The 13,729-nt window shown below is 39.3% G+C and overlaps 1 protein-coding gene across 2 annotated transcripts in view; it reads left to right on the forward strand.

The window, feature by feature from the left end:
* Nucleotides 1–6,850, forward strand: part of camk1b (calcium/calmodulin-dependent protein kinase Ib) — a 32,477-nt gene extending 25,627 nt beyond the window's left edge. The window contains exons 4-12 of one of the 2 annotated variants that reach the window (XM_053315225.1): nucleotides 2,976–3,050; nucleotides 4,062–4,200; nucleotides 4,515–4,641; nucleotides 4,817–4,892; nucleotides 4,991–5,103; nucleotides 5,248–5,326; nucleotides 5,489–5,576; nucleotides 5,996–6,134; nucleotides 6,343–6,850. In XM_053315225.1, the coding sequence (XP_053171200.1) occupies nucleotides 2,976–3,050; nucleotides 4,062–4,200; nucleotides 4,515–4,641; nucleotides 4,817–4,892; nucleotides 4,991–5,103; nucleotides 5,248–5,326; nucleotides 5,489–5,576; nucleotides 5,996–6,134; nucleotides 6,343–6,440 (934 nt within the window). In that variant the 3' untranslated portion in view covers nucleotides 6,441–6,850. The remainder of the gene's footprint in view (nucleotides 1–2,975; nucleotides 3,051–4,061; nucleotides 4,201–4,514; nucleotides 4,642–4,816; nucleotides 4,893–4,990; nucleotides 5,104–5,247; nucleotides 5,327–5,488; nucleotides 5,577–5,995; nucleotides 6,135–6,342) is intronic. The other variant, XM_053315226.1, reaches the window with a different exon arrangement.
* Nucleotides 6,851–13,729: the final 6,879 nt, after the last annotated feature.

Consider the following 13,729-nt stretch of genomic DNA (forward strand, 5'->3'; position numbering starts at 1 on the left):
CAAACCTCGTTATGAAGTGTTAATAAATTTAAGACATTAACAATGAAATCTGCTGATTCAACAGAAAATGATCATGTATTTCCCTTTAGATTATTCATTAAACGTGCAATCACAAACCGCCAGAAGTGACAGACAATCATAAAAATGTAATCTTCTACAAAGAAAAACATAACTGGACGCCATAAAAATGTCATTTCCTAATAAAAATTCTCAGACTGGAAGGTTAACAACAGATTACATGGCCCGCTCAGTCAGTCTTTGCCTTCTTTACAGACTAGCCAAACAGGTCATTTTGTCTTTCCTTGAATAACTCCTGTTCTGTCTCACTCCACAACACTGGTGTTTATTTATTTAAATTGTAATACTAAAAAAGGTTGATTTATTATCACCTGGCTGTTTAATGACCCAGCTAGTGTGGGGGCAGATGTAGAGCCAGATGATCCTCCTGGTAAACACTCAACTTTTTTCTCTATTTTAATTACCCGATGTAAGATGGCTGTCCAGAATAATTGTAGTCTAAGCTTTATTGCACTGCTAATGTAACTGCGCCATTTCATCACACTGGTTATCTGGCTGATTATCCCCCTCTCATTTTATCTAGACAAAACATTTACTCAAACACAGACTTGTGCAAAGAGTGACTAATTACACTTTGCTAAGTCATTTGTAGCCATGCCAGTCATCAGAGTAGCTGTAGAGGTTCTGTTGAAAATCTATTTAACATGAGCATTTAGCATAATAAAACACATCTGATGAGGGATAGTCAACCGGAATCATCACAGTTAATGTTGGATTCCAAATAATTCTGTGTTTCTGACCATAAGCCAGACACATGAAATGATTTTTGGCTTGAAAACAATAATAGTGCCTTTTCAGGGACTAAAACCCCTTTGTTAAAACCTGCATGCGTGAGATGAGGCATACAGCGAGTAATGTGATTATACAGTCTGTCTGATGTCAAACAGGGGACTTGCCCTGAATGGTCTCTTAAAATGTGCGTTTTTGTGCACCTGCGTATATATCATATTACGGTTTTTCAACTGAACTGAATTCTCAATCATCATGTAAATCAGAAAGAGAAATGTGATCCTCTTCATTTTAATGGATGAATTCCTTCCGACCTGAGAAAGGCATTATTATATCAGTGCTTACTGTAAGAGAGAGAGTTTTCCGTGAAGAAACACTTAAACAGAAACCATGAGACACTATCAAAAAGGCTTCTTCAGCTGCAGGAACTTAAAACATTGTGAAGATATTGTAAGACACATTGTTCTTTAATTAAGTCCTGCTCAGTTGCCCTGAAAAACATTTGAGACAAAAGAAAAGAGAAAAATAGCAAATGTGGAAAAAATGGAGAGATCAGGTGTAACGCTAGAGGGTCCAAGGCTGTGTTTCAACAGCTGTTACAAATGCAGAGATTTAGCTTAGGCACTAATCCAAACATGTCCTTAAATTCATTTCAGTCAGATGTTACTGGCTGAAGACTTCTCAACTCTGTTGTTTAAGTTGCTGGTTTCTGTGTTGTGATGTCCTCCTGTGAGGCCCACAGGTGCTGACAGGGGTCTGCAGTTGACTCACCAGCCTTCAGTAGACATTTCAGCTCTCTGTCAATGACCACCACCAGTTTTAACCACACCAGTGTCACATCTCATCCACACAATCACCTGAACAGAAATTCAAGTTAAATGCAGTATGTTTACTGCATGAATTTGACCTTCTCTAATAGAGAGTGGATGTGCATGCTTGAGCTCACACACACTCACACGTGTCTGCCCGCCCAGCAAGTTTAATCCATCATTCATCCTTCACTGGGTCCACATATCCTTCTGCACTGAGCTAAGCAGTTGAATGAAGGTGTCCATGCATTGTTACAATCTGGATAAGACTCATCGCTGTAATCCGGCATGAGTTTAGGCTGACACGCATAGTTACCTCCAGTACAGCTGAGACACATGGCTTTGTGTTGCCATTGAGTTACATAAAAAGGTTACAATCATTTGGGAACATTTATGTGTATTCTGAACTTGATGGCTTTCTATAATCAATACTTTTCAGTTGAGGGTTAAGACATCATTACTGCAACTGTTCTAATGATGTTATTAAGAAATACAAACATTACATTTTTTTACTACTGTCGTTATCACAGCAACCCAGGCTGATCATTTCCCCTTCTTCTTATTGACAATTTTTATTGAGAAACATTCAGGTCTGCATATCAGCCCTGTATATCATATTTGCAGAGGTGATCTCCATCTTTGTTCTAGACATGTTCTCACTAAAATTGTTGTTTCCCTGTATCAGAAGACATGTTAGTCATTGTAGTTTACAGTAAATGAAGTCTTGTCACTAACACAGCTCACGAAATGCTTCCAGTCAAAGAAAGTGAAAAGAAAAATGAGGAGAAATGCAAATTAGTTGCACATTATGAACTTCTAAGTAAGTAAAATAAAGTTGAATTATTGAATTTTAATATTATGTGACCCTTGACCCAGTTTGTCATATACACTTAACTGAAACACAGGATAAGTGTTAGCATATGTATGAGACAGACAGAAGACAAGACAGAAGCTTGGTAGGTATGGTAACTTACAGTACACACTAGTCAGGCAGAGAGGTACATTACCAATCCAGATCTGGTGAGTCATCTTCTCGCCCCTGTCACTGCACCCATGGGTCTGGAGAGGCATCAGAACACAGAGTTCAGCCAATTAGGAAGCTGCATTCCACCACACAGTGTAGCCTCATCTATGGCTATTATGAAGAACATATGACTGTTGGAAAAACCTGCTCACTACCTACCTGCAGGGCAGAAGTTCAAACCCAATCAAGAAATTATCTGTATTTTTATGACACTTAGGGGGATTATTTCTGGTATATTTAGAAAAATCTCACCAGTATTCATGTCTAAATAAAATAATCTATATGAGAAAACCTTATTTCTTACCCTCTGTCTCATCTTCTCTTCTTCCTCATAGGATTAAACACACCAACATTGTATCTCTGGAAGATATATTTGAGAGTAAAACACACCTCTACCTTGTCATGCAACTGTGAGTATTCACATATGTGTGTGTTTGAGTGATCCATGTTTGTGCAATATGTGTTTGAACCTCCCTGTTTGTGCTGTCTCCCACGCACTGCGTGTCACATGCCATTAATTGCACTCTATAACACACTTGCATGTGTGCGTGAACACACATGTATGCAAGCAAACACTGTACTATGCCTACTCATGAACACCAGTGGGGTGTTCGCCCTCACACCTGCAGCCTGTCAGCCTCCCACCCACCTCAGCTACTGAAATGTCAGAGAGAGAGAGAAAGAGAGAGAGAGAGGACAGACCAGAATCAAGAGCTCTATTAGCTAAGAAGCTCCAGAAAATATAAATCATTTACGCATTAATCACAGTCACTGGTGAATTAGTGGCAGGGATAGAGGAGGTATTGAGAAATACAGGCAACACATTTGATTTCCCTCATAATAGTTTTTGTGTGTACTTGCAATACTTTCACCACAGTAATTTCAAATTGGTCCAACAACGTCAGAAATGTTGCAAGGAGGTGGAAAGACCAACAAGGCACTAAAACTGTGTTGTGAGGGAACTGAAAGCATCTGGGCAAGATGACACAAGGGACATTGTTGTTCAACTTGGCTGGTACAAACTGTGGCCATGTCAGTTTTTAAGCATCTGAATAAACATCTGAATAAACAACATTGGGCTGCCACATTCCTGACTTTATTTTGTTATAGCTTCTCTCTCTCTCTCTCTCTCTCTCTCTCTCTCTCTCTCTCTCTCTCTCTCTCTCTCTCTCTCTCTCTCTCTCTCTCTCTCTCTCTCTTCATATTTATGGTATGTTTAAAGTCAATATAATGTTAAAAGAATGCTAATTCTGGAGGTTCAAACAAACAACCTGCCGATGCTCTGTAGGCTGAGTGATGTCTCCATCTAGTGGCTTCTGAGTCTCATATCCATAGACATTGTTATTTCAATTCTCTGCTATACTTCGTACTGGTAAAGCTTCAATTCACTTCAATGAAATAATCTCTCCCCATTCATCCAGGGTTTCTGGTGGGGAACTGTTTGATCGTATCATAGAAAAGGGCTTCTACACAGAGAAAGATGCCAGTATGCTCATTCGCCAGATTCTGGATGCTGTCAAATACCTCCATGACATGGGCATTGTGCACCGTGACCTAAAGGTCAGTTTGGGAGTTACAGATATAACTGACGTCAGCTTTCAAATGTTTCTTTAAACTTCAACCATAAATGCTGAAAAAAATGTATCACACTGGATCTCTGTACTGATTCCTTTTTAAACTTTAAATTATAGTATGTTCCTGCTGAAATTAAACCAAATTTGTTGTCTTTAAAATCCCTTCTGTAAAAGCATATACTCCTTCTGTGGGGAATAGTAATTATACATGTGATAGAGGTGTGTTTCAGCATTTCAAGCTTTTCAATGATAACAATTTATTTACATTCCTGGTTTTGGTGTTGTCCTATCTCATCACAGCCAGAGAATCTGCTCTACTACAGCATGGATGAAGACTCCAAGATCATGATCAGTGACTTTGGTTTGTCTAAAATCGAGGGCTCTGGCAGCGTGATGTCGACGGCTTGTGGAACACCTGGATATGTTGGTAAATGAATCTGATACTGTCCTAAATGAGGAAAACGAGAATTATGTGTGATTAGCATTTAATCCAACTGGCATTGTAATACATGTAACACATCTAAAATCAACAACTGTTTTTTAAAGGAATCATGGTCGTCCTGTCTTATATGAGGCATTGAGTGATCTTTATTTCTTTTCAGCCCCTGAAGTGCTGGCTCAGAAACCCTACAGTAAAGCAGTGGACTGCTGGTCTATTGGTGTCATAGCATATATTCTGTGAGTTAAAAAAACTTTTACCCAGCCTGCACTGAAACAACTTTAACCACTACTTTAATAGTAGTAAAATGACATCATTCCTGTCCTGTGTATCTCAGGTTGTGTGGTTACCCTCCTTTCTATGATGAAAATGATGCCAAACTATTTGAACAGATCCTGAAGGCAGAATATGAGTTTGATTCTCCTTACTGGGATGATATCTCTGATTCAGGTACAGTAAATGTTTTTCTACAAACTAAAATATGTGCAGTTATATGGTATACACCTTAACCTCTTATCTACCTGGGCCCTTAGGGCCCAGTTTTAAACTGCTGTTGTAAAATCATATATAAATCTGATGTTTTTTAAATTACAGCTAAAGACTTCATAGTCCACCTGATGGAAAAAGACCACAATACACGTTATACCTGTGACCAGGCTCTGCAGCACCCCTGGTAGTAGTCATATCCTCCTCTGTTATAATGCACAAACACATAAACTCAGCCTTGATACTCCAACTTTAGTGATTTAACTGTTGTACAGGTTGGGAATGTTGTACAACCCTTGGTGCTTATGAAATCCTGATTATGACTTTTCCTTACTCCTCTGTCTGTAAGGATCGCTGGGGATACTGCCCTGGACAAAAACATCCATGAGTCTGTTAGTGCACAGATCAAGAAGAACTTTGCAAAAAGCAAGTGGAAGGTAAGTACTTCCAATTTAAGCGCTTTGATTTTCTTAAAAGCATTATCAATGCTCTCTGATTTATTTACCTTTTTGGTGTACATGGAGAGAGTATAGTTTAGCTACAATAAAAAGTAAAATCTTGGTCTCAACTGCAGAAATCACTCCTTTTGTACTAATGTTCAGATATATCCCATTGCAAGGTTGTTCTGACTGCAATTGCCACAAATCTGCAGGCCAGTTGTTCTAAGCCCTGGAACCCCTCAACAGAGTGATGAGGTTTCTTCATATTAAAGAATCACAAGCAAAACAACTGTGGGGAACCACTACTTCAGGCTAATGTCCAAGATCCTTTTGGTCAACTTCTTGGTCAAACTTTCCGCTGAATTAGATTCTACTGTCCTTTGTTTTATATCACATCTGGGGCTTTCCCTCTGCAGCAAGCATTCAACGCCACAGCCGTGGTTCGCCACATGAGGCGTCTTCAGCTGGGCACCAGCCACGAGGGACCCAATCCAACCCTGTCCAGTCCGTGCCGAGCTCATCTGCTGATGCCAGAGGATCACCCACAGCATGCAGGTACCAATTTGGGGTTTTAGTTTGAAGTGTTGCTGGATTCCCTGTAGTTATTAGTTTATCTCAAACACTCTGGGATGACTGTAAATTCAGAAACAGAAATACATATTTTTACCACTTGTCAAAAACTATTGGTTCTAGATAGGCATATTTATGAAAGGTTTATAATAAATAGCGACAACACTAATAGTTTGTCTTCCTTCTCTCTCAGAGGCTTGTTGTGAGGAAGGGTGCCCCCAGAACGTCGACGGTGGAACGGACACTCTGTCCAACTGCAGCTACCGCTGCCACCCGACCAGCAGGGTGTGATCCCTGCGCCTGCTCCACTTACCTGTCTAATCGATCCCAGTGACTTTCCAATTTTAACCCCCTCGGTGGAACCAGAGGCACCATCTCCCCCTTTACCTGGTTAGGAATACAGCGTCATTCCAGCCTCTTGCCTGCAGGGGGAGCAAGCCTGTCCAGCCTGAGAAGGAAGAAATAAAATGCATGAAAAGGAGGAGGGGAGAGACATGATGATTATGATGACGGTGATAATGATGCACCACAGTGGATCTGTTTTACAGACTGGTAGTTTGGGAATAAGTTGAAATGGTGAGAGGACACAAAGGAAGGAGGAAAAGATAAACTCCTCCACCAGCGTGTCAGGGGGTTTGGGTTTTTTGCCAAGCAGGATAGAGCTTGTTGGACACTGTTTTTACTCATGATTTTTGACTCAACCTGTGTCTTTGTTTGTTTAATTTCTTATTGTTTTATGTATTTTTGTGTTGTCTTTTTAACCTCCTGCTGTTAGATTTCGGAGTGTAAATCCAGAAACAATATCTGCATGATCAGGAGAGAATTTCTCCATGCATGTTTTGATATCTTTAAAATATACCCTGTTGAAGTGATGCAGCTTCACCTTGCAAATGGTGGTGTGTCTTGTTCAAAGTCCATCAAGGCAGAAAGGCATAGAGAATTTTGATATTTTGGAGTATTTTAACTGAAAATGAAAACTTATAATTTAACATTTATGCTGCAAAGTAAACACAGATCTGCATTCTCTGTCATTAAGTTGTGCTTTTAGACAATCAGTGACTGAATTGTTTATGCAAAGAAAACTCCATCTATCTACTATGTAGCCTTTTATGCGGTGATAGTGTTTCCATACAGTGGTAAAAGGTTTTTTTTAAGGACAAGGCATTCCCCTTCTCCTTGTTTCAACCCCAAACCTCTTAAACCACTCGAGCACAGGGATATATCTTTGTCTAAGGTGCCTTTAGGATATACAGTATGATGGGTTTATTTTCAGGGGGAGCTTCTGAAACGTGTTGTCTCTTTCTGCACTGTTCATGCAGCACTGACTATTTCTGTCACTTCATATTTTGTAGGTACTACATTTACAGCTTTAAAACACAGTTTTATGTTTTTTTCTCGAAGTTAAATACTGTAATTTTAGAGGGGAGACCTGCACACATATTTTCATAGTGGTCAACTTCTTTAAAGGTTAATTTTTAATATTTTTAATATTACAATATCCAACAAAAGCTAATGAAATTAATAAAACAACAATTCAGAAGAAGCATTGATCAGTGTGTTCAAGACTCAAGTGGGACTAAGCAGGTTATGTGGATGCAAAAAAAACACAAAATTTGATATGCATCTGTCACCATGTACTGTAATCCTACCATCGTTTTTCTTCTTACATTCTTTAACAGGCACACATAGCCTGTTTAGAAAAATTGAGATTAAAGAATGTAAACATGCATCAGATTGACTCACTCATCATCTTTACTGCTTCTTTATTTTCATTTGTCATTCATTCAGCTTTCTCTAAAATTATCCTCAATGGATATTGTTGAAATTGCAGTAAAAGTGATACTGAGATCTTCCATCAACATGAACTTCATCCACCATCACCATGTTCATACTCTCTCTGCTACAAAAGCATAGACTTTTGGTACTGATGTGATGTTTGCATGACGTGGCTTAACATTTGTGAATCCCATGATTAACACTTAATTGTGTGTGAGAGAACTAGTTTAAAATCTTTTTTTTCCCCCATGCGAGTAATTGAAACGCGTATTTTTGGCAGGTTAGAGCAAGTTCCATGTGCAGCTTGAAAAAAGTATTTCTGAGCTTTATTCTATTGGGTAGGTGTGGTAGTGTATTTGGAGAGTAATGTAACTGGTGACTCCAAACTGTAAAGTGTAGTTAAAAGAGTAATTTATTTTTCAGGGGTTTTCAGTGTAAATTGTTTTTGTGTCTTATGAATTACTTTGACAGAGGAATATCAAACAGGCACAAGAAGTCTGACGCATGGAGGCAGTTGTCGTCCACACTCGTGAATGTTGGCAGACCGACGTTATCAAATTTAAATCTCCTGTCATCTGGTTAAGCACCTGTACTTTGCCAACTGATGCACTGTTGCAATGCTCAACTTAAAATGGTGCCCACAGATTCTAAAAGCAAAAGTTATTTGAGGGCAAAAGGGGGAGAGCATCTCCTTGATAGAGGGCACTGTGTGTGAGGATTGAACAAACTAAAACCCAGAAAAAAAGTAGATTGGTGTTTTGGAAACAGAAACCTGAAGATTTTTACATTCCAGCGCAATGAAACAAGCGATGATGAAATACATAACCATGTAGTATCTCATTACCTCACCTCTCAACCGACATGGAAGGAAAATAGCAGGGGTGATCATTTATAGCTCAGTCTTGCCCTCAATGGTGCTTAACTACAGGGTGTTTTGATTCATTACCACAGCTTTTGCATTAAAAATGACCATTTCATTCATGGGTTTTTGTGTGTAAAGGTTATCTCCTTTAGTTGTGCTTCAATCTTTGATCTTTTCCATTAACCTCTTGTAGAGAATGACCAGTGTGTGGTAAGATTTGTTGTACCAATGAGTGTTTGTACCATGAATATGTTGCCTTTTTATGAATGCTGTGTTTTAAGGGTTCACACAGTACTCACTGTGTAAACAGATGCAAAGCATCATGGATTGTTGAAAAGTGACTACTGCTCAGTGTGAAAGCCAGTGACTTGTGCTTGGAAAAGATGTGTAAGTGAAACATACATTAAAATCCCTGTCTATGCATTAAGCATCTGTCTGAGTCCATTTGTAGAAAGACAAAAAAGACATTTTTGTATACTCACACATATTCGATACAAGCCATTACACTGACTGTTTTCTGGCAAACAATATATTTGAGGAGTTACGCTCCTTACTCAGAAAACAGAAACCTACAAGAAAAGTTAGAATAAAACACTTTTCTCAATGGTGAAATTCAGCAACTGTTGATCTCATGAAATACTTTTGTGGCTGGAGAGGTTTATCATGAATGTTAATTTCATAGTCTGCTACATTAGGCCTCTCCTTCCAAAGAATGCTGGGTAATTGAAGCTTGTGGTTTGGCTGCTGGAGCACGCCGCTTCACTGGGACAGAGCAGAGAGGGAGTGGGAGTCTGGTGGTCGACCTCATTCAGGAGACAGTAGACAGAGTAAAAATGATGTGGTCAAACCAGAAACAAGGGACTGATTCAAAATAATGGAGGAGAAATTGCATGGATCATAAGGAAGTGAGTGATGAAAGATGCAGGTGATGTTTAGATGTGGAAGAGTGGAAAATAATATGTGAAACAAGGCCAAGGGGGAAACTTGGTCCCATGATGAACACTACAACTAAATCAAGGATGTTACCAGAAGACACTGTGCCTACATTTTAAAAACTAACCACACTTATCCTCATGATCAGGTTTAATTTTTCTACAGTGCAAAAGCAAACTGATGATGAACTCCGTAATAGTCCACATCCTCCACCCAGCGTGCCTCAAGAGTGCAGTTGCCTGTGCTTGCATGGAATGTGAAATAGAGACTTGGTACAGAGATAAGCAAGTAAACAACACAGACTAAACCAGTTTCATAGTTTGCAAGATGATTAATCCTGTCATTAATTTTAAAACCTAAATGAGCATTGCAAGCAGATTGCCTATTTGGAAGTCTGCAAAGAATTAGGCACTGAATCACGCACACACCTGCTGTGACTGCTGGATGCAAACAGTTTGCATGCTATGAGTGTTTAGACAGATTAGTAGGGTGAAGAGCTGCTTTAAGTGCTCTAGTTGGCAAAATGTGTCATATTTTCTTTGAACATCTATATCATTGGTAGAGATGGTATGATATTAAGAGTATTTATCACAGATTATTCAGAAAAGAGAGTGGTGGAGTAGTTAGCATGTCGCTTCACAGCAAGAGGGCTTTGAGTTCAAACCCACCAGCCAGCTGGGGCCCTTCTGTGCGGAGTTTGCATTTTCTCTCTGGCTTCCTTCCACAGACTAAAAACATGCAGGTTAGGTTAATTGCTGGTAGGCATTAATGTGAGGGTGAATGGTTATTTGTATGTATACTATATGTTAGTGATTGACTGGTGACCTATCCAGTGTGTACCCCTCCTCTCACCCCAATGTACACTGAGATTGGCTCTAGCCCCCCCGACAGCCCTCTAGAGGATAAGAAGTAAAGAAAATGAATGTCCATTTCACAATTTGATGGTAATCCATATGATAGAGGATCACTACTGGATATGTCAGTCTGGGACAAAAACTGATGGACTACTGCACAGGTCCACAAAGCGTTATCACTCCTACCCAAGGTGACCTGCTGTATCTGGCATAGTTACTCCAATAATTATGAAGATATTTGATAAGATAGCATAGCTCAACAGCTAATGACTGATGGGCTGCAGTATGTCTGTAATGGTATCTCTGTGGAGGAAAGTACTTCTCAAATCAAAAATCTCTTTCTAAACCTTCATTATTCAAGATTAGCTGTTTCTCCTTATGTCAAAGTGTTGAGTTAAGGTTTGAAATAAAATGATGTGTAGTGTGAGCTGTGAAAGCGAGCACACACACATTGCCCTCACATCTGTCAGCAGGAATCTATTGTGCTTGTATCTGTCAGTGCTCTCAGGAGGTTTATGTGCCCCATTATGTTCGTGTTTGTCCTTCGACACATGTGCTGTCGTAGGTATGGAGACTTTCCACATGTTTTAGCTTTTCACTCTTTCCACTCACTTACAATGAAAATGATTTATAATTATGCCATTTAATTAGTAGCATAAATGCATAGTAAAGTATCTGCACCAAAAATGAAGGAGTTCTTCCATGGCTGAACTGAACAGCAAATGTCACTAAAATATAAGTAGAAGCAGGTGAACAAAGTTGTAGATAGTGTCTTACATTATACTACATGAAAAACATAAAGAAAACATTTGTGTGTGTTAAGAAAAATGTGTGTTAAAGAAGTTTAGTGCAAAAGCTTGAAATAATTTGTTAACACAGCAGAGATTTTTCATCATTAAGACCTTCATTTTAACACACACGCGCACACACACACACACACACACACACACACACACACAGACACTCATCAGGCCAAGATACATGAGTTACATGCAGAACGGGGCTATGACAAACAAACAAGTTGTGTGGAAAGATTTGTGGTGGCTTTATGGAAAAAGTACCAAATAAATAAACACACACCCTCATGTTTACTTCTTCGGCTAATCACTGAGATTTTTTCCTTGTATCACTGTTGTGTGTTTGTTTTGGATGCAGCGTCAGATAGCTCAGAGCATCTTGGTCAAATATTTTCTTTGGACAAAAATACATGAAAACAGACAAACATCATTAATGTTAAAAAGATTTTCCAGTTCCACTTCTCGTTAGCCCTTGTTTCCTTGCTTTGTTTCAAGAATAAAACCAGGTTGTTTGAGCTTAAACAAGTCAAAATCCCTGAGGTGCTGTGGGCTAAACTATACAGTGAGATCACCCTCCTCTTCATGCTCTGGAGATGACTGACGTGAAGTTTATGAACAATTCAGTCACTGTGAATGACTCACGGTAACAGATTTGAGTGGGAGAGACTGTGTGAAAGTGTTTTGTTGCAAACATTCAAAGGCTGCTCCTGAATCTGAACCAGCTTTCTTTTTTTTTTTTTATTAAAAAAGATGTTCGGAGATTTCTTTCTGAAAAACATGGGCTGAATTCTGGGTCCTCTTGGAGCGTCAACACAGAGTCCCTGAAGCCAAAACGCTGAAGTTTATGAAAGGTTGCAGACCATCAGAGTCCTGCATGACTGTACAAACCACAGTTGGTAATAATAAACAGGATGGAGAGTTTTTAAAAAAGAGAGAGAGAGAGACAGAGGGAGAGGGAGAGAGAGAGAGAGAGAGAGAGAGAGAGAGAGAGAGAGAGAAAGAGAGAGAGAGAGAGAGAGAGAGAGAGAGAGAGAGAGAGAGAGAGAGCATTGGCAGTATGAGGAGAGCCACTCATTTTCCACTTTTGGGAAAATTCACCCTGCAATTTGGGTCAAACTTTGCCAGAAACTTGACATCCATGTTACTTGCATTAGTAATAGATCTGATACTGGCCTGCACTGGGAGTTTGCCCCAACTACACAACCTCCAACCTCGGCAGATGAAAAGGAAACACACTGTCAGGAAGAAAACATGAAAAGACCAGGACAGACGGAGAGGAAAATTATCAAAGTGTGGTGTTTTTTCCACACCTTTGCACATCTAGAATGGGATTTGACTGATTTTGTAGGGACAATGGATCAAAGCGGACATCAGACAGGATACAGAGTGGAATTCTGGGTCATCTGAGGTCACATCGGGGGTCAATGTCGTCAAGTATGCTGGCAGTGAAATGTGTGTGTCCATGCGAACGACTTCCTATAACCCAGTTTCATTCATTCATTCATGCAACCTGACCAGGTCACTAGGTCCAACACAGACACTACTTTTGCACAACCTTAATGGGTTGGTCTGAAATTTTCAAAATGGGATACCTGCAGAAATAAACAATAAACATTTTTGTTTTGTTCCTCCAGATATCAGTCCCCATTAAACTGGACTGTACCTGTTTAATGTCAACACATCAACTATTTTACTCGCAATTGTATTATAAATTTACCCATTTTAAGTCATTCTTTCTGTCTTTTTCTCAGCTTTTCCATATGTCGGTGCTGCAGTAAGAAGTGGACTGTCATCTTCAACAGACTCAGGCTTGTACTCATTTTGACGGAGAAAACAAAGACAGAAAATTACATCAAAATGAACAAATTGGGCAAAATGTGTACCCTTATCTGGTATTTTGGCTTTTTTTCTTATATAGTGGAAGTCAGTAAAAAAAAACAGTAAACATAGGATTTGTAGTGATACTGCCTACAGGCACTAGCTGTTTTTTTATTGCCTGCTTGTTACTGCTTCATCACATATGCTCACTTGTTTAAACATGACCCATAAAATCAGTCCATCAGTTTATTCAGTACTGAATATTTGTGCTACATTTTGTATCTCTGATATTGAACCTTGAAAAAGAGAGCTTCCTGAGAAGGCTGTGACATGAACACTAATGCTTTTACAGTTGTGTGTCTGTAGGTTTTGCATATTATCTTGTGAGACAGCTGGATTCATGAGATCACAACTTAGCAAAATCATGTGAGAATCCATCTTGTCACCAATCAGCTTTCCAAATCCAGCTGCTTCACAAGGTAGGACAGTGTTAGATGGTGACTGGTTCATGCAGTCACCTGCTAAGTATTTTTTGAAAGC

The sequence above is a fragment of the Scomber japonicus genome, chromosome 3, assembly GCF_027409825.1.
Source record: "Scomber japonicus isolate fScoJap1 chromosome 3, fScoJap1.pri, whole genome shotgun sequence".
Classification (NCBI taxonomy): Eukaryota; Metazoa; Chordata; class Actinopteri; order Scombriformes; family Scombridae; genus Scomber; species Scomber japonicus.